The 21,709-nt window shown below is 34.1% G+C and overlaps 1 protein-coding gene across 3 annotated transcripts in view; it reads right to left on the bottom strand.

Moving 5' to 3' along the window:
- The window catches only part of Shab (Shaker cognate b), a 105,587-nt gene that overhangs the window by 38,852 nt on the left and 45,026 nt on the right, over window positions 1–21,709 (bottom strand). For 2 of the 3 annotated variants that reach the window (XM_076372638.1, XM_076372639.1), the window contains exon 4: window positions 4,418–4,501. The exons of the other annotated variant lie outside the window; for it this stretch is intronic. In XM_076372638.1, the coding sequence (XP_076228753.1) occupies window positions 4,418–4,501 (84 nt within the window). The remainder of the gene's footprint in view (window positions 1–4,417; window positions 4,502–21,709) is intronic. 3 annotated transcript variants of the gene reach the window in all.

Genomic DNA, 21,709 nt, shown 5'->3' with positions numbered 1-21,709 from the left:
TCCTGGAAGGACCGAGATAGAGTGTGTGATCGATTATCCTTTCCCCCGTGCTCTGTTAGCTTTTAGGACTGACTCAGGACGTGAAAGCTGCACAGCAGATGATTGTTGATTTAATCCTCTGCACTCGCATGTCATGCTGGAGATGACTGTACAAATTTGTTATAGGAAATTGGAAATTGTTTTAAAAAGTACCACGGTTTAAGACATTATAAAAATTATATCTTATTACAATAATAATAAATTCAAAATTAACGGTGTTAATTTTTTATAAGTAAATCGGATGCAATGTTAGCCATTCGGATCCGATAAACTTGTAATTAGTTTTAGGGAAGTGAATTAAAGTAATTTACAGCGGCAGAATTCAACGTTTCATATTTACTTCATATATTATTATTATTATAAGGTTTAATTTTTATAATCTTTTAAAGTACCAGAAATAAAATATAACAAATTTGTATTGTCATCGCCAGCATAGCATACGACTGCAAGGGGTTAATACGGTAATAATACACAAAGTAACTTTTGGATAAAAAGAAAAGACTGTAATTTTCATTTGTTTTTAAAGACAACGGAAAACTACAGATGCATTTTTTAATTTGGATGTATCGGTCATCTGACTGGCCGTGGTACGTTGTTTAATGTTAAGTATTGTATTTCTCTGTTTCGCTTTTATCGCCATTTTTATAGCGGATCGCAGCTACGCTATAGACGTACCCTTAAGCTAGATACACACTACCGGTCCGCTTTCGGTCCGCTAAAAATTCTTTCCTTGTCCTTGATAGTAAAGATAATTAATCTATGAACACATGCGTTATAAACAATTGAAGAATATTCAATCGAACCGAGAGAAAATTAAAACTAGACCGACAGTGTGTAGAGGACCTTAGTACGGCCGGGCTACGGTTCGCTTGCGTCTAAGCCGTGTCTACACCCAGCGAATGAGCAGAAATGAACCTCAGTGGACGAACGCGAACTTATTGATATTTACTGCGACACTTATTAACCTTCAAAACGTCTCCGTATATATTACAAATTTCTGTCGTGGTTGCATTCAATCCTGAGAAAAAATCAAACAACATGCAATGCCGTATAAATTCTTCAATAGGTTGATAGTCCGCCATTTTGTTTCAGGATAATGTTCCTTTATTACTTAACTAAAGAATATAAACTCACATTCAAACTTTGCAAAATATTATAAAAAACCTCACTAATAAATATATTTAACCTGTTAACTGTGAAATTTAGTTTAAAAAGTCTCATTTTGCGCGCGATAAAATCGAAAAACAAAGTGTATACTCGTCGAATTCAGGCCAAAAGCATTTATGATATATACTAACGATAAATCAAACGATTACATGTTTGTCTATAAAAATACAGAATCTATTGTTAAAAAGGTTAGCACCATTTAGAGTTTCAAGATGTCGCGTACACTCGTCAAACGCAGTTAACTGGTTAAGTCAGCTTCAATGCACGCAGCTATCTAAAAGAGATTGACGACTTATGGGTGCCCCTAAGAATACCGCAGTCCACGAGTGAAACAGAAACCAGGCAGCAATGATGATAATCGCATTCCCTGTGCTTAGTTCATGCATCTCTAGAAGAGAGGCCAACTAGAAAGCGGATCGTCAGACGAGACGCTAGATTAAGGGTGCATTCGTTCGTGCCCGACACGCGTGCTCGCCGGCGTTCATTCACGTTCGGCTCGTGCCCGTTCGCCAGGCGAGAACTTTCGCTTCGAAGCTTTCAATGAGAGAGCTGGGTGTCGTGTCAATGGAAAAAAAAGTTCTCGGTGCGTTTCCCCGTTTCAGGGTGAAAGTGGTGGCGGAGAAGTGATGGCTGGCGGTGGTGGGCGAGGTCGAGGGCGGAAAGGGGAGGCAGTGCATACACCCAGTGGACTATACATGAAAACCGTGCGCATCGGCCGTAAGAACGCGGACACAGTGGCGGATATACAGAGACAACGTAAAAAAGCCAGGGGACGAGTACAGCCGACGACGGTCAGTCAACACGTTCCGTGACGAACCGATTTTTCGACGTTTTCCGTTCAGGCCGAATTTATTTTACAATTAAATTGTTTTGTTCTTGATCTATACTTTAGAATTTTAACAGTAGTGAATAAAATATAGATAAAAATTGTATTAAATATTATTTTATTGACTTCACAATAAATTATTGGAAATTTTTTCGTTTTACAATGAGAATACTAAATGGTCTGAATGGAAGGTTCAGAGGACGGAACGTTCACACGGCACGGAACGTATTCCCGTCGTCGACATCGTCGTCTGACAAGGAGACGTTGCAGCGAATCATTCATTTTGATGAAACTCTTTTTAACGAACAACAAAAATAAGCCACCTGTATTTAGTCATTTTTGTGAATACTCAATGTTTGAAAAGATATTTAACGTTTCATTTGTTTGATTTCGAGAGATACTTAAATACTTCACTACTGTATCGAGAGTTCGAATTCGTCTGAGATCGGAAAAGTGAAACTATTCATTTTTAAAGTCATTTCGAATATTCAATGCTTTGAGGGTATCAATAATTGCGAAACAAGGAAACCGAAACCATTTTGACTGTTATGGTGGTTCCAGCGTTAACAATACGTTTACGGATATCTATTGTACAGTTTATTCTACTATTACTAGAAAAATTGATGTTTGTTCATTTAGACTTTAGAAATTAGAAGTTTAAAGATAGATAATTGAAATATACACTTGCGTTATTGCAGTCAATCAAAATCGTTGTAAACATTTACTAAATACTGTTCATCAAATTCAATATGCGCCAGATCGACGCATTTCGTAAACTTAGTATTAATTCATGGTTTATTATTCATAAATTCATAGTTCATTTTTGCCCATGATTCCTTTGAGACTATTTACCTCATGAGCAGAATATGATGACACAATAAACAAATTTTAATCCTTTTCTTAAAAGCAAATTTTATGGCAGTTTTTTACCTCAATTACCATCAAAATGAAGATGTAGAATAACGCTACGACAAGGAAGTATAATCATTCCTGCCCACCCTGTAAATATCACTCGTGATCGGTTAGCCACGTTATGTAAGTCAAAATGTGCCATTTCAATAAAGTAAAACACTTTAACAGAAAAACTGACCCTTGTGAACTCTGATAACCTATCTCCTTACCAAATTGGTCCCAGACAAGTTTGAACTCTCGATACAATACTGAAGTATGTAAGTATATCTCGAAATCAGAGAAAATTAAATGTTAAATGTCTTTTTAAATATTGAGTATTGACGAAAATGTCCGAATATGGTCGGCTTGTTTTCGCTCTAGATTCATTAAAAAAAGTTTCATCGAAACCGATGATTCAATCACTGCAACGTCTCCTCGCGAGTCTTTCGCTTTCGCTTTCGCGGGTAACCTCCGTGATCGATCTCGATCGAACGTGCCGCTAGACAACTAGAGCGATGCGGTAGGATAAAGATCGTTGAACTGAGGATACTTGACGGAAACAAAAGATACATGTGTACATAAGGTGATTTGAAGAATGGTTTTGAAGTTTGAAGGTAAATGGAAATTGTTTAGTGGAGGAAGAAAGTTCTAATGAATTTGTGTTGGTAGATTAAGAGATTGATAGATTCAAAACTAGGGAATTCTTTGCTTCGGGCAAAATGAAAATTTGGAAACTAAAAATAGATCATTTTATCATTTGCTTGATTTTTTAAGTTTTTCGCTGTGTACTCAACGAATTTGTAATAGGGAATTGCGTTTTCTTTCAGAAATTTAATTTTTGGAATTTCTTTATTCGAATGATAGGATGTCAGTTTTATTGCACTTTTGAAATTTTGTATTAATAACGTTGTAATTATAGAGGTAATATTAGATATATATAATTTAATGCTTCTCAAGTATTCTCTAAATGATTAAAGTACCATATTCAATTACAGATGAATTAAATAACGTTCTGAGATGAACAACGAGGACACTTCAAATTAAAAGGTTATCTCTGTAACTATCCATTTACCATGAGAATGTGCAACTGACATCTCTCTAGTGCAGTCTACTAATACAAGAGATAAGATAATCCTATATTACGATAAGTATATACAAAATATAAAAAGAGTCAGAGAACCCCTTGTTATACAAACATGTTAACTTTAACCGAAACAAGAATTTAAATCCTTGAATATTAATTTTTCGATGCATGTCCATTAAAACTTTCTTCCTTCAATTGAACTCTGTTCGTCCTTCAAATTCGAAATCCTTTGGAACGATCACCTTTTGTACATATATATATATATAAAACATATACGTATACATGGAAACAATAAACCGAAGAAGAAAGTAAATCACGAATCTCTGAAAAATTCCCAAAAAGAAATTCTCTCGACAGCCCATTGGTGTATGTAGTGCCGCCTAAGGAAGAACGTTAGTGATCGTAAATACCTTCGTAGTACAAAAGCAACACTCGAATTCGCTAGGTATTTCATCATTTTTCTCGAATTTTCTGCTGTCTTTTTTCTCTTCATCCTACAATGTCACACACACAATTTCCCATTTTACTTGGCGTAAAACACACGGTCCGCCGCGGTCGGAAGCGATCGGACCATTTCGATCCGCCATCGCGACGGTTGGCGCTCGAGCCGGCTGAATGGGAACCGGGACGCGAAGATGCTGCTGTCGAGAACAGCTGCGTCGATATTACTCGCGTTGGGAATTGTTTGCCTTGCTCGTTGGGAATCCGTGTTAGAGAAACGAGGAGAACAATAATTTTAGTCGTTGATATCGTATAGCAGCGGTTGACGCGACGATAAATAATTTTTAAAAAATGTATAGAAATATACGAAAATATATACAAACATATGGAAGTATATAAAAATATTGAAAAATATATAAGCATATAGGAAAATATATAAAAGTATACAAAAGTATAGAAAAATATATAAAAATATAAAAAAATCTATAGAAATGTATAAATAATTTCTGTTTATCTATTGTCAATTTTAATCCGTATTAAAGAAAAGAGAAGAACGATTATTCCAAAGCGACAATTATCGAATCGCGAAAACGGTGACGAAATCGTCCGAGCACTTCTCGAGCCAGCGAACATGTAATTAATCCTTTGAAGCACGCATTCAAGAACGTATAATTATTTGTTATCTATATAATCGGAATACCCGTATGCCGAATAAAAGTTTTCCGCAAAAGCGATTCATCGTTGCGTTGCATCGAGCTTGAATTTTGTGGGAAACGTTGCACCTTTCGTTCGGTGCTTCAAAGGCTTAAACGAGGCGACGTATGATCACGTGGAGCCAGAGAGACAGTGAGAGATAAACAAAGATAAAAAGAGAGATAGATAGATAAATAGATTGATAGATAGATAGATAGATAGAGAGAGAAAGAGAGAGAGAGAGAGAAATTTTTTGTGTTTGAAGGGTGAAAAGGAAAACGTGTTTCGGCTGTGTTCGTTTGTCACACGTGTGTACTAATAAGTGGACTGTATCATAAAATCGTGGTATTCGTGGTACTTTGATTGAAATTACAATTAATAGGTATGTTTTTCCTTCGTTCAACCTACTTTCGTTGGAAATATTATTGTATTCAGGAAATATATATAAATTACTTCAGAATTTGAATAGTATAAATTAATTCTATGTTCTTGGAGAATTATTTAGTGATTATAAAATATTGGATGGTCGTTCTTAAGGAAATGGAACTTGAGAATTTGATCGTTATAGTTAGTGAAAACAGTAATATTATTTAGTAACATATGACTGTATAAAAGATCTGTGTAGAAACCATTTTTCTCAGAAATAAAGCCCCGTTCACAACAAAGTTTACTTAAGGCGTCCATTTATTTCTTCAGTAGCACTAGCAATAAAGAACAATCACGAAATAATAGGATTTCTTGGGACTTCATTTTGAATTACGTTCCGATACCACTACTTATGAATTCCCTAGCGTGTATTTGATAAAACGTGACCTGTGATAAAACGTGTTCCTTGATGTATGTAAACCAAGTGACAGTGAGACGCGTTGAAGCGAAAAAGTAACTTTAGGATGCGTAAAAAGTGTGGAGGAAAGTTTGCACGGTGTGTTGGGGCAGTAAAGTCAGCGAAGGATATTCGTATAAATTTTAAAGAATATTTTATCAATAATTATTTAAAGATTATGAACATATTCATTTATACAGACTCTTCCAAAAAAACTATAATCTCATACAAATACACAGAATGTCTCAACTAATTTAATAGACAATAATTGTTTACGAAAAACGAAGCAGAAAACGTATAATAAATTTCTTCACACATTTCTGTGAGAAATTTCTAATTTTGAATGATCTTAAAAACCAATTCAATTTTGTATCACAATTTTCATATTACATACTGTTCCAAAAAGAAGTGAACAAAGTTGTATTTCAAAGTTAAAAATTCAAAGGAAAAAATAACCTTTCATTACAAATTTCCAATAAAATAACTGATTTAAATTACTGTACAGCTATATTACCATTCATTTCATATATGTCATCAAAAATAAATTCATACGAGTATTCTTCGTTCGAACCCCTAGCACGCTGTCCAATTTTCATACCAAACTGTTTAGACACCGTGTAGAACACCATCGTGTGTGGACGGACGTCACAATTGCTTTTCGTTACTTACGCGAATCGAAAGTTCGTAACGCACGCACTTCATTTACGGAACGAAGGGCGAACGGAAGTAACCGGAATCTGCTGTCCTGTCTATGTCCTCGCAAATAAACTGTTTCTGATCGCTCGTATAGATCTCGCGCCGCGAGAGCATTCCCGACGCGTTAATTGCTTCGCAGCTGAAAGGGCTAATTAACGGAATTCCTTGAAAATAAAAGGTGAACGCATTCGTTTCTTCGATTATACTTTTCATCAGGTAAAGCAGCGTTTTCAAAAACCTCGAAATCGATGTTTCTTTCATATAACATTTGAATAATGAGTTACATTGTAATAACAATCTGTTTGTACGACGAGCATGAAATCAATCGTTGCAGAATAAACGTGGACACGTAACGTCTTCAATATGTAAACTACAAACAAAAATATGAAATTCGGAAACAATGAGGAATGACAGTATAGTTTTAAGATTTGCGTTAAATAATTTATAATATATATTTTGAGACTGTAAAACTTGCAAAATGCAGAAACAATTTCTTTCTTTTTAATTTTTAGCCGAGAAAAACACTGAACAGTATTTTGGATTTATACAAATTTTTGTCGAATAATTTAGAATTACATTTTTAGGTTGTAAAACTTGCAACATTCAGAATCAATATCATTTTTTTAAACTTTGGATTGAAGAAAAGACTGAACAGAATTTTAAATAGAGAACCTATATAGCATCTATTGTATGAAAACTAGAAAGATGACAAGTTTCATTGTTCAAATAAAATTTAATTTACAAATCAAATGAATAAAATCTAACTAAATCAAATCAATGAAATGGAATCCGACTAAAGTAAGCCAATAAAATGGAATAAATAAAACTGTAGTCAACTTAATTGAAATAAATTCCTACACTTTAATTCAACTGAAACAATTTAGTTCAATTTAGACGTTGACGAACCAATTCCGAGGTTTCATCGAACGCAGCACAGTAATCACTCGTCGAATCATAAACCTCTGTGTTAGGATTCGAAATGGACTTTTTATTCGGTTACAAGAAGAATGTTTCGTTTCTAGTGTAAAGAATGGACGAATCGAGTCGTGTCGTATTACAATCGATACACGATCGAGGAGGATAAAAATCACAACTGCCCGACGCGTCGTATCCGGCAATATAATTAAATCTACGCGCGGATTACTCTTCTAGCCGGCGCGTGTTGGACGTGTAATTAAGTACAGTGGTATAATGAGTATGTACAGGCAGTGTTTTCGAAGAACCGATGTCAACCGTCATCATCGTGGCCGTTAATTAATTAACTATCGAGATCGATCGATTACATGAGAACCGCTGAAACGTTACACGATTTAATCGATAAACTGTAAACACTATTCTGTTACAATTGTCCGTTCGAGTTTCGAGTATTAAATTGAGCAGCGAATACGATATCCTGCGTGCTGTTCGTCAACATTTGTCCAGACACGTCTCGATATTTTTGTTTCCTTCTTTTTTTTTTATATATCATATCATATTATATTATATTATATTATATTGTATTATATATACACTTAACAATTAAAATTGCACGCCGTTTAGCGCGTCGCGGAAAGATATTACGTGTAGTTTCTTTTTCTAAAAGAATCTAATTGTATCTCGAGCAGGTAAATATACACGGTGAGCTTGAATTTTCTAGTGCAACCTTGAAGCGGATAATTCTGTGCGTCATAGTATGGCACTCTTTTTGTAGAAACACGACTTTTTGTTCTGCCAATGCGGTTTTATAAAGAGAAGTGAAATTTCATTGTTACGACGCAGTATTTCCCTTTATGTAAAATAAAGTTAATTATGATAGTAACAAATAGAAGGAAGTTTGAAAGTTTTTACAATATATATTGACATGAATCTACCTGTAGTTTGTTTATATCGATTCGAATTAAAGCGAATTATTTTATGCGATAATTCAAAATAATATCAAGAACAATGGAACTAATGAAATATTGTAATTATATCGAACGAAATGTAAATGTATAGATACAACAAAGAAATGTCTTTTAAACAAAAATATTTGAGCTTTACTTTCTCCCGTTTCTTTATGTTTCTATAATTATAATATATTAAATCTTGATCAATGTTAATTGATAAATGTCTTTGAATCTAAACGTAGTTCTGTATAATATAACTAATGTAAATTAGGTTATAGTTATATTTAATAATGAAACGAATATTTATGAACACGTAAAGTTGCGTAACGATGGTTTACCTGTGAGATTCTTATATAACCTAAAATGTAGCAATAGAGAGAAAATTTGTGCAACTCAAAATTGTTTCATTGGCTCATAAGGAGGGAACACTGTACTAAAAGCGAGGGAGAGACACGAATATGGTAATCCTTACTGCGAAACGTCTGAAATTCAGTCTCAAGCTATCTCACTCAGTCTTTCGTTTGACCATATTCCGTCTCGTATGCTGTATTGTACTTCTACGCATCTGTCCGAAAAAAGGGAAGCCATCTTTCTCTTAAAATGTCGCTGTCAGTCCCTAAAAGACAGCCAGCTGTCTCTCGTTTCGACGACGTGATCAAGCGTGTTTATACAAAGAGTATAATAATGCAAATCGAAATGGTAGAATAAACACGTTTCGAGCGAAGCTAGATTTTCAAGAAAGTGATCTTAAAATTAAACACTTACCCATTGGGAATCTATAAATAATCTGTTAACGACTGTCTCACGATAAAAAAGATTTAATAATTTTTCTCTGAATATTGATCCTGAAAGAAATAATCAGATTATATCGTTCAAGATGGTTTCTTGCTTCAAAGAGAAATTTTAAATGAAATTCAAAGAAATTATTAAAAAATTACTACCACCTGTTAATAATGAATTTTCAGACAATTACTAAATCACTTACGGTAGACAAAATAAAATTGAATTCAATCGAATACAATTATGCTAAACGAAGTAATCGTTTCAATGAAACAATTAACCGATTAATTAATACTGCACTAAATTCACTAATTTATCCATTAATCAACAACGTGCTGAATTTACTCATATATCCATGAATTAATAACGCACTAAGCTCACTCGTTTATCCATTAATCAATAACATACTAAATTTACCCATTTAACAATTAATTAACAACATGCTAAATTTATTTATCTATAGATTAATCAATATCAAATTTACTAATTGACCAATAACGAAGTGTACTAAATTCGTTAACCAATCGACGAATTTTAAAGAGAAATCAATGACATTTCCCAATTCACTCTTACGAAATGAATTGCCTACGAGGAGAACCGTTATCCGCCATTTCGATTTCGAGCACAGGGTTGTCCGCTTCGATCTGCCGTGCCGTCAATTTCAGCCCACCCTGTATGTGTAAGGATCGACGTGCACAACTTCTAACAAGAGCGTCCTAATCTCACGAATGGTCTAAACGCGAGCGTGAGCCTTAAGCTAAATCGATGCTAAGGTGTGATGCGTTATCGGTGCAGTTCATAAGATGCTGAAGAAAGTTCTTCGTCGTGTACGCGACGCTACGTTCAGTTCATGTCGCCGAATTGGATCGTGTCAGTTCGTGCTCAGCAGACCGCGGCACTGTAGGGACTTATGCGCAACGTGCACGAAATCAAACGCTCACAGTGATTTTGTTCATTCCTGATCGACCTTTTTTTCTTGGAACCTAAGTACTTTCAGAACAGTGCTGTCTGTGAAACCTTTTGCAAGTAGCCTTACGCTTAAGGTATTCGATGAAAACGTTTGAAGAATAATAGAAACAAATTAATTAAATAAATGAAGAAGTACTCTATGGTAATGAGCGTTGTATAATTATGTATATGATTGGTACGACTTATTTGATTTATAATCGAGTTTGTAGAATTCATTTGAATGTAAAGTTAAGATTTACAAAGTAGCCCTACCTTTAGAGTATTGGATGAAGAAATTTAAAAGATAATAGAAACAAATGAATTAAATAAATGAAGAAGTACTCTACGGTAATGAGCATTATATAAATTTATATATGATTGATACGGCTTATTTGATTTATCGAATTTGTAGAATTCATTTGAATGTAAAATTAAGATTCATAAATATTCATTTGATACATTAAATATTTTTAATTTTTTCAAGATAAACCAAATAATCTTATATAATAGAGAAAGTAAACTACTCACTTATAGTAATTCTCTTGTCGTTTGTTTTCAATAAGGAGAATAGCTTATATTTTGTTCATTAACACGTTGATTGCCACGAGAGTTTAGAGCGTTTCGTGTAACATTACTTATCGTATCATAACAAAGGCAAATGGTATTATAATTAGTTATTAATGGTTTGGTATCATAGTCCTTAAGTTATACTATTACTTAGTTACTCATGTTACTAAACATTTTAATACGATATCAGTTTTCTTGTAATTAGTTTCTAGTAATTTGGACGCTCCGGTCATCGGTGACCACCGTGTCAACGTGTTAAAAGAGTAAAGATTTAATAGAGAAATCTACAAGACAAATGAATAATAAAATATAGAAAAACTAATATAAATAAAATAAACGTATTCACACGTGTATTAAATGAAGGCTTCTACATGTCAACGATAGACAGCACTGATCTGTGAGTCTACAGAGCATCAGCGACTACAAAGGAACAATCGATCCTTAATTATGATAAAACGACTTATCCTTCGCATATTCTATATGTATATATATACTTTAATTAGAAAATATTTCAACCTACTATCGATTTAAAACCTCTTTCTGATACTCGTTTCATCAGTTACTGTACATTCGATCTCCCTATGTCCCGGCATGCACGCTAAAACAAGTAGTCACCATTGCTCGGTAAACTGGCATCGCAGGATGCCTCGAAGTTAAACGATCAAAATCTGTCGTTCTCTTTCTCGTATATAGCAAAGGAAAGAATACACGAACGTACACCTGAAAGCACTTCATTCCAATCTTCTCGTTAGAATTTCATGGTGTCCTTCATTCAGTTTTACGTTTATATAACAATTTCTCTTCTTACATTTACTCAGTTAGGCATTTAATGGCAGAATTTCGTCGTTTAACTTTCGTTCAACCCGCGCACAATCATACGAAAAATAATCATAAGAAGGTACCTATGTACCAAGCGATCGAGCAACGAAGCCAACCTACTCATCGCCTTATCTACAGCTCGCATTTCGGATGCATCGCCGGCTATGCAGCGGGATCGCAGTACTACTTGCGGAAAGTCAAACTCATCGGTCAAACGAAGTTTACCGGAATCGTTCGGAATAGGGATGGGCAACTCACCTGCGTCAAAACTAGGGCAGTTTCTCGGGAGCGAAGTTGAGAACGCTACAAAGCGTTCTGTTTGTCTCGGTAAAGAAGTATCAACATTAGTGCACTTACTGTAATAGACAAAACATGGAACAGACCGTACGTTGACAGGAATAATCATATATATTTATCAGGTATTTATCTACTATCTTTATATTATAAATTCCTATTTTAAATGATTTATTAAAAAATGTATTGCCAATTGGAATTAAATATATTATGTTGTAGTATAAACATTTTCGTTTGTAACTCGTGGAATTAATTTGTTGCTCGATGATTTTATAAATAAAACAACGTTGTTATTAATTTACTCAAAAGCAAAGAATTTCTAATTCGTCTATATATACGTTTACTTTAGAGCATAACAATTGATAATAGGAAAGTAGTATTTAATTTGAACCCACAATAATTAAGTTCTTTTAACTTCTATTCGGGAATTTTTTCACGAGTCTGACTCGATATTGCGTGGCAAGGGTTAAGCTCGATTGCGTTGCGCATTAAAAATATGGTTAAAGGATTGCTCGATGCTTAGGAATTTATAACGAAGCGATTAATTAGAGGCTAGAATAAATTCTCTAGTATTAATAGACTCTTTTGAGTTGCCCAGGCCTGTTCTAGGGTAATCGATAGAACGCAACTGAACGAGCAGAAAATTGCATCCTCGAAACAAATAGAACACAAAGCGGCATGGTATGGCGAGAAATCAAGAGGTGACTCTGTAATACCGAAATACGAGCGCAATGAAGAACGTAAGAGAATTTGTGGTGATAACGTATCTTTCGGAGAGTAGCCAAGCGATCCACGTTTATCTCGGCTCGAACACGGCAAAGTCCGACGTCGAAGTATACTTGGTGGAGGGAATATAGCGAGTAACTCGAAGGACGTGTGGTACGAATTTTTATGGTGCACTATAAAAGAATAATTCGTTATTAGGCGTGCCAATGAGTAAAGTATCATATGTCTTTATCGCGCTCGCATGTAACGATAAATAACAATTCGACGGTAATACTTTTGCAATTCACAGAATTCGGTTACAATTCAAAACAAATAAATGTAGCAATACTTCAATGGGATTGAAATAAATGCAAACAAATATTTTATTAAGTACTTTACTGCATTAGCTTAATACTAATGTATTATGTACCAGAAAACTTCAAACTCATGTACTAATGAACAACCTTTTGAAAATTAGACTACGAACTATTCTCTCAACGAGAAAACTAGCACGTACCAACTAGAAATAAATTACCTCATTACACGAAATGTAACTATAAAACTCCACGATTCTTAACTACAAATCTATAACAAACTTCTCCAACGAGTAACATCTTTTACATAACTCTAAACTGCGGTAAACATTTATTTGAAACTATATACACGATATCAAAACGCGTTACCAACATTTACCGAAACGGTTAAAATTTCGATTCCGTTTTTAAACGAATGATTAACTAAGCAATTATTACGCATAATGGTTAAGTAATTGGCACCAGTAACGACCAATTCCATCCCCCACGATTCCCTCTCTATGAACAAATAAGTAACGACGCAAACAATGACTGAGCATAACGGTCCAGTAATTGGCACCGCTAACGACCACTTTCGTTCCACATCAATTCCCCCGCTATAGTTCCTCCACCAAGCGTGCCCGCAGTTTCACACCCCGGATTTAAGTATCGTCCATCACGTGTTTGTCTGTCCGGCTCTACGCACTTCATCGTTCTCACTCTGTCGTTGCCTTTCCCGTGGCTGCCCATCGCTATCGAAATCATGGAATGGCTTCTCTATCGTGTCGGACGTTGCCAGGAAAGACTCGACGAAACTTTCCTCGCGATTTTCTTCACGGTAGATTGTCTCTTTTTTTTCGTTTCTTTTTCTATTTTTTTTTTTTATTTTTTTTCGGTTCATTTCTATTTTCTTTTCTTATTCAAAATGGACGTTTTTTTCTTAGCAACGAGCATGCACCACTTCCGGGCGTCGCTTCCGGAGAACGTCAAACCCTCCCCTATCTTCTTTTGATTTTGTTTTCTTACGTTTTGCTTTTAATCGGGTGATTTTCTGTTTCGTTTACATGTATTTTTTTTTTGTTTTTTTGGTTGGTTGGTTGTTCGGTTTTTTGACATTCTTTCGGTTTTCTTTCTACGGAAACAGCGACAGAGAACGAGATTCGGCAAGGTCCGACAGTAGCAGGTTAATTCGTGTGTGTGTGAGAGACGAATGTTTCGGCGGCTTTGTTCAACGATGGCGGTTCAATGCGCGCTGTCGGACATTGCCTGTAACATACCGACATGAAATCCGTCAGATCATTACCGCCAATGTGAGATAGGGTGACCATACTTAATGACGTTTGCTTTTTTTCCTCCAATAAATATGTGTTTCTGCGAAATGTGCCGGCGTGTGTTCTTTTGTTATTCGAATTGTGGCGGATGAAATTTGTGCATCGCGAATTTGAAATTAAATGGAACTTTGAATGAATAGAATGAAAAGAAGATGGAAAACGAAAGAATGAGAAGACATTTTTATTTGGGAATAAATTGGAAATAATAAAAAATAAAGTGTGCGTATCTGCGTCTGTGTGATTAAATGAAGAGTAACGTTTCTTAACCCTTTGAACTCTGTAGGCTTCAATATTGCACCGGTTATAATATTAAATATTTTAATGAATCTTAAAGAAACTACCCTAAAATTATTCGAAGAAATATTATAGCAATTCTAATTTTCACTATGAATACTATAAAAATTATTTGCAATTGCTGATAGATTACAAAACAACCTAGAGTGCTAAGGGTTAATTACCGGTTTCATTCTAATGTTTACTCAATTATTAATTATATTTATGGACGATAATTATATTGCATATAATTTAATTATGTGTTATGTATGAATTTAATTTTTATATTTGAAATTTGCCCTTTATATGGTCACCCTATGCGAAGGGATGAGTCTGTACGTATTATTGGGTGGTGAGTTGCGAAGCGCTGTAGCCTGCAATAATTTTCCGACTTCTATTTCTTTTTTCTATTTTTCATCCTAATATAATTTTCTCGGTTCTTTGTGTTAGATTGATTCATAAATAACTTCCAGTTGATTTGAAATGTTTAGAAGTTCTAGATGTTTCATATGAATTGCGTTACACACGCACGATCATTGATTACAATATTTGTCATAAACGTTTTAATAATCTTAATTGCTTTAATTTGAATTATTATTTATAAAGGAAGTTATTTTCAATTCAACCCAGTATAATCGTTTCAAATAATTTCAATTGTTAATACGATCTGAATTTCATTAAACTTTGGAAAGTATACGAAGATGATTATTGCAGCCAACGAAATGCAAAAGGATTGCGATGGTCGCATCAGCAAATTATTGATAGGAGTTTAATAAACATGGAAATTTCAAACAGTTCGTACAATTTGAAATAACTTCTTACGTTTGCTTATTGTGCGAAGGTAATTAAAATTGCAATCCTATTGCCTAACTCTGTCCAGTAATGTAACTAACACCTATTTCGAGTATCGAGATTGTTATTTAAATGTTTTTAATGGCATCGATGGTTTGGACAGAATCGTCCACATTTGATGTTGTAAAAATAACTATACAATTTGATATTTAATTAATGCAATAACTAACTGATCGATGGCGAAGCTGGATCAACTTTGATCTATATGATTTTATGTCAAAATCAGAATAATTTTGAATTTAAGATAATTTAGGTATTTCATTATTTAATTAGAATTAAGATAAATAATTGGTAAATAAGAAGTCATACATATAAAGAGCTTATTTATGTAATATTCATTTGTGCTTGTCCATAAATAAAATTTATTATTCGTTTAAAGAAGCATCAATGATCTTTATCTCGTTTGATCAATTAAAATTAATATTACAATATTTAATATTAACCCTTTGCCTTATGACTTATTTCGTAACTATGATGGATACAATTACTTCATCGTTAATAATTAATTAGGAAATGAAAACAATTTTACGCTTATTCTACGTCTATGTTTTCTCCAAAGGTTAACGATTGATAAGAGAAAAGTAATATTCGATTTATTTTCAGAAACAATAAATAACAGTTAGATTTCTCAAATTCAGTTTAAAATATGCTTCGCGAATCTGACACGATATTGCAGGTCAATGGGGTAAAATTAATATTATAGTATCTAACATTAAAATGAAAATTATGATATTTTAGTAAAGACAACGATTCAAAGATAAAGTTCAAAACAACGAACCGTAATATCATAAAATTATTATTTACTATCAGTATGAACCAGCTTCGCCATTTATTTCACTGTCACACAATATTTGGACAATAATTTCACACAAAAAAATCATAGAACACGAAGTGTACAAAAAACGATGAACAAAGTGATCGTGTGCGCGAGGAAACCAAGTATAAACACAATCATATCTGAATCAATATTTCCCACGATTTACCCGTGAGAAAATTGAAAATTGAATAAACGGCACGCCGCTATCGAAATTATCGGACATCGAGCACTCTACGAGAAAAAGAAATAAACATGTGTAGAAGACGACACATCTATCGTTTCAACTATGTTGAACCACTTCAACTATGTTTCACTGTATTTGCAGAATAGTGCTAAATTCATTGTGATCTAACGTTGACTGTAGTTTGCTGGTCGCACACGAAATGTCACTTCCAGAAATAATTTATAGATGTTATCTTTAAGGTGATTCCTCGTGCCCTTATTTAGAGAGAAGAAAAATACTTGTCAATTTACTTCAAATACTTTTTTTCCTGTTTCAAGGATGACATCATATTTTTAATTTAATTACCAATGCTCATTTTCTCTATTAAAAACGTTGTAACATGGATTAGCTTCTAACATTATCTTCAAGTATTTTCTGATGAATTATAAGATTTTATCTCGATTAATTAATCTTATTAATATACTGATATGTCAAATTTAATTTCTTGGAGTCCGAATTAATTTATACATTCGATTTAATTTATACAGCAGCATTGCAACATTTATATTTAGAAAAGGGACATTTCGTGAACGTTAACCTAAAGAATATCAGATTGGCGCGACAGGTTTGTCAGATTTATAATAAGTCAAAAGAAAAAGTTTTAAACCTAAATATTGTTTAACTGTTATATTTTCTAATATCATAATCGAAATATTGAATGCACCTTATATATCATCAATGGTAATAGATTTACTATCACAGAATACAACAAGTCTACGGTGTTTACATTATCTGCGTTTAATTAGAGAAATTAAGTAATTTAAGAGATCGCTATTAATGATATTACCTATCAGTAGCACCGAATTGTCGCAAGACACGAAACGTCATATACATTACACGCCTTTCAATAAAATTATATCGCGTGACATATTTTCTCTTTGCACAAAGCCGATATTTTTAGAAACAGTCACTGAAACTCTGTTTATAAACCGATACAATTATTTTTAGTTATCCAATACTGCTATATTGAAAAGTATGATTTCTTTTTAATCAATTCACTGAGCAATTTTGATTTTTTTTACTAAATATAGTGAACGAGTTTTTTTTCGATAAATATAAATAAAATGGACACCGTCAATATTTCAATTTCTGTTATAATATTTTCAATATTTCTTTATAACTTTGTTATAACAAGTATTTATAATCGAACTTTATCATGCTTCTCCTTTTTGACTTATAAATTACGCTGTCATAATTTTCCAGAAAGGAACAGAAGATTATCGCGACTGAACATTAATATACTAATCTGATCGAACGTCAAACCTTACCCGCCAATTTGATACCTAAGTGCAATATCCTTAAGCGAATTGTTTCATACGAAAAGTGATTGACGACCGCGCTCGCGTGATTTCTAATTGTCGCCTATACAAGGAGAATCATCTAATTCCATCACCTTAAATTCAACCAACTGTTTGTTAAATAAATATATTATTTCTTCTATAAATAACATATTTAACATGATATTAAACAAAAATCGTATGGTACCGAAGGATCGTACAATGTACTAATTAATTTTTCATTACTTTGCTATTTTATAATCTGCATAATGCCCTTTTACTAATATTTAAATCTTTTAAAAATCTTTTTATCCCCTATTAAACGTCATACAATAAATATTAGGAAGAACCATTAAATAAATAGATATTAAAAAATACTTAGAAAAAGGAAGATAACTAAAACATTACATAAACCTATTAACACTAGAACTACTAAATGGATCAAAATTGTCCATTCGTTATTTCTTTTTTTACAATTATTGAACCAATAACATATGTTACTCTAAGAAATTACTAAAGAAATTGATTTCGTAATACACAAACTGAGTTGTAAATCAATTAACACGTTAACTGCCACTACAAACATCAGCCTTTTAAGTATCACTTATTCTTCCTGTAGCGAAAATAAAAACGAAGAAATATTAATACCAAATTGCTCGATAACAATTACAATAAGAAAATTGACGTCGAATAAAAATATTTGGTAACATAAATAGCTGGATAATAGCATAACACGAGTATGATACCAAATGATTAATAATTATTTCTAATATAATTTTCCTTTGTTATGAAAGAATAAGTATTACGATACAAACCGCTCGAAACTCTCGTGGCAGTCAACGTATTAATTATTTGATATCACAAGTCTTACGTTACACTATTATCGAATTATTTACGTTATTGCACATTTTTATTCGACATCAGTTACCTTACAATTTACAATTATTTCCTTGCAATTTAAAAGTTCTATTCATCGGTTACCGTGGCAATTAACATATTAAAATCTCAATGGCTGCACTTTCAAGATTTTTTCTCAAGATTTCCATAAAGAATTTAAAGAAGACCACTTTTCCTGCTCCTTAGTTCTACAGTAGTATTAACCGTTACCTTTCGATACCATAAAATCCTTACTCGAAGTACCGTCAGTTGCTGGGAACCTGGCACTCGTGACGTTATAGAGGCGGATACAGTCGCTCCGAGAAAACCAATTGCAAGTCCGGAAACGGCTCCTCGCCCGACCCGATTGGTGGGCGTGAGCGCCTCAGCCAATCAGGCGTGCGGCTTCGAATTTAACCACTAAGACAAGAGTGCCAGATTCACTGCAACGGACGACACCTTATTCCTCGACCAAACAGTTCACGAGCGATTCAAGGTGACAGAGTCGCGTGATTCACGCTGTATTCCCGTATCCGGTGAGTATCATCGAGAAAAACGGATAAAAAAGGAGAAACAAATGGACGACACGCTTTCGGAAGTGTTCAGAAGCGGGCATTCCAGGACCGCAGTAACGTGCGAGGGGATTATTACTGTCAATCAACAGTAGACGGCGCACGCCGCGCCGCTTTGTCAAACGGACCGTCAAAACGACGCATTCACCGACGAAAAAGCATTTGGACGACACGCTGCCTCAACACTTAACATCTTTCTATTGTACTCCACGTGAAACTGTCGAACGTAAAGGTAAGGGGACATCGTCACAGGCAGGGCCGCGCCAACCCGAGGGTGCAAGGGGTGCACCGCACCAGGGCGGCAACATTAACGCGTTGAATGCCGCGTAATTTCACGTAACAAAATACATAAAATGAGAAAAATATAATATCAAATTATTTCATTGGATCGGTTAATTATTATTGCACGTTTATCTTGCCGAATGTCATCGCAATAGATAGCATTATTTATAATAGAACAATGTTTGAACGGTATATCGTTTAATTGACAGAATTATAGTAATTCGATTTAGTCGGCATTAAACGTGTTATTAGAGCGGCAAAAACAAATATCTAATATTCATTCTATGCACCTGATATCTAGCTTGAATGATGCAATGCGGTAGAATCATTAACCCCTTAACCGCGGAATTTTTTCGCGCGAGTCAACACTGCAACGCGGAGTTTTCCATCGAGATTTTTCAGAATTTAACTCTTCCTTCCCCTTGAGTTTATTGTTTTTTTATGAAACAATTAATTTTTTAACAAAGAAGGATGTTTACATTCGATAATAAGAAAGGAAATAATAAACTTGCTTAAAAATTTTTGCAAACGCACCTTTTCGCGACTATCGCTGTTAAGGGGTTGAAGGCCTATGCACACGAGCGACGCGATCCCGCCAAGAAAAGCGTAAAGTTCTCTTATCCTTTTTTGTGAGATAGAAAAACTTTGTCTTGTAATAGAGGAACGAAGATCTTCCGTGTAACGAAATATGGATAAAAGAACTTTACGTATTACAAGGGAAGTTATGGAACTCGGAAATTCAAAAAATTATGAAACTTCGTATATAAATAGAGTAAGTCAAGCCTAGTACATTGCAATTTTTTTCGTGTCGAATTTCACTTTGAAGGGATGAAACCACCCTTTGAAAAAAATGTAGATTATCTTGAGAATGATAGAAGATAGCGAGAAACAATTTTAACAGAAATACATTATTCTTTCACGTCTATAACATGGAAAAATAAAGTTTTTCAAAATGTTAAAATTTTTCAAAGTACCCCCAACACCAATCCTCAAAATTTATTTCTTTACTTTGCAATTTTATACGCGTGAAAGAACAATGTATATCTTGTTGAAACTTTTTTCGCTATCTCTTATCATTCTCATGATAATCCATCAGAAAAAAATTTTGCATTTTCTTCAAGGGGTGGTTTCACCCCTTCAAAGTGAGATACTGCATGAAAGAATTGCAATGTACAATATTAGACTTGACTTACTCTACTGACAAAGTTTCATAATTTTTTGAACATCAGATTTCGATAACTACCCTTGTTAGTTCTTCGAAAATCGCACAGTGTCACTGTTACGGTATCGCGTCGCTCGTGTGGACAGACCCTAATACTGTGGAAACTGAGACGGCGTACTGCCTTGCGACTGAGCAAGGTTTTCGTAACGATGTTTGTCAATTTGTTAAGGGAAGACTAATAAAAGTTTGCACCCGGGCGGCAAATACCTTTGGCGCGCCCCTGGTCACGGGTAACTGAGATTAGCGGTTGGGAGGATTCGAGAGACTGAGGGATGTTCCGCGAATGAAAGTATGCGACTGTCAGCAGGATGTTCAAGCTGAGACGCTTAACGCCGTTTCATTTTTGTTTGAAATCAGCGCGGACAATTGTGTTAAAGAAAAATAACATGGTAGAAATATGCGACATGGTCGTTTTTTATTGATCTGTATTAACGAGGTATTTGGAGAATTTTATTCAGTTTTTTTAAATGAGATATCGAATGCTTTTTATTGGATTTTCATAAAGTATCAAAATCCTATGTAAAACAAGTATGAAAAGTATTGAAAGGGCCCAGTCTTAAGTTACTGAGATTTCAGTACAGATCGATGCATTAAAAATGGAGAAGTCTTCGAACTAAAGGGACTTTTATGGTGCAAATATTAGGTGCAATGAGATTTCATGGTTATCGAAGTAAATAATTCTTGCCTGCCACTTGTTTTCATCGTTAAAATGATTTTTCCGGGAATAACTCAATAAGTATTAATGCTAATTATGAGTCCTATTCAACATAATACTGTTTTATGCAACCTTTGATACTCTACGAAAACTATAGAGCACTTCATTTAAAAAATTGAAAGTAATTCCATAAAATATCTCGAGAAAAATGCACGATAATAAGAAACGAATGTTTGCCTTGTGCACATCATTGTATACCATGCGATTTTTGTTCGAAATATTTCTAGTATTTCGTGCAGCAGTTTGACGTTATAGAGTTAAGTGCCTCAACTTGAAGAAATCGAACAGCGTGGACAATAAATGGGAGTAAACCCACATTTGGGGATAGTAAACACGTT

This window comes from Nomia melanderi, chromosome 12 (genome assembly GCF_051020985.1).
Source record: "Nomia melanderi isolate GNS246 chromosome 12, iyNomMela1, whole genome shotgun sequence".
NCBI lineage: Eukaryota > Metazoa > Arthropoda > Insecta > Hymenoptera > Halictidae > Nomia > Nomia melanderi.
This window is presented reverse-complemented; position numbering and strand designations above follow the sequence as displayed.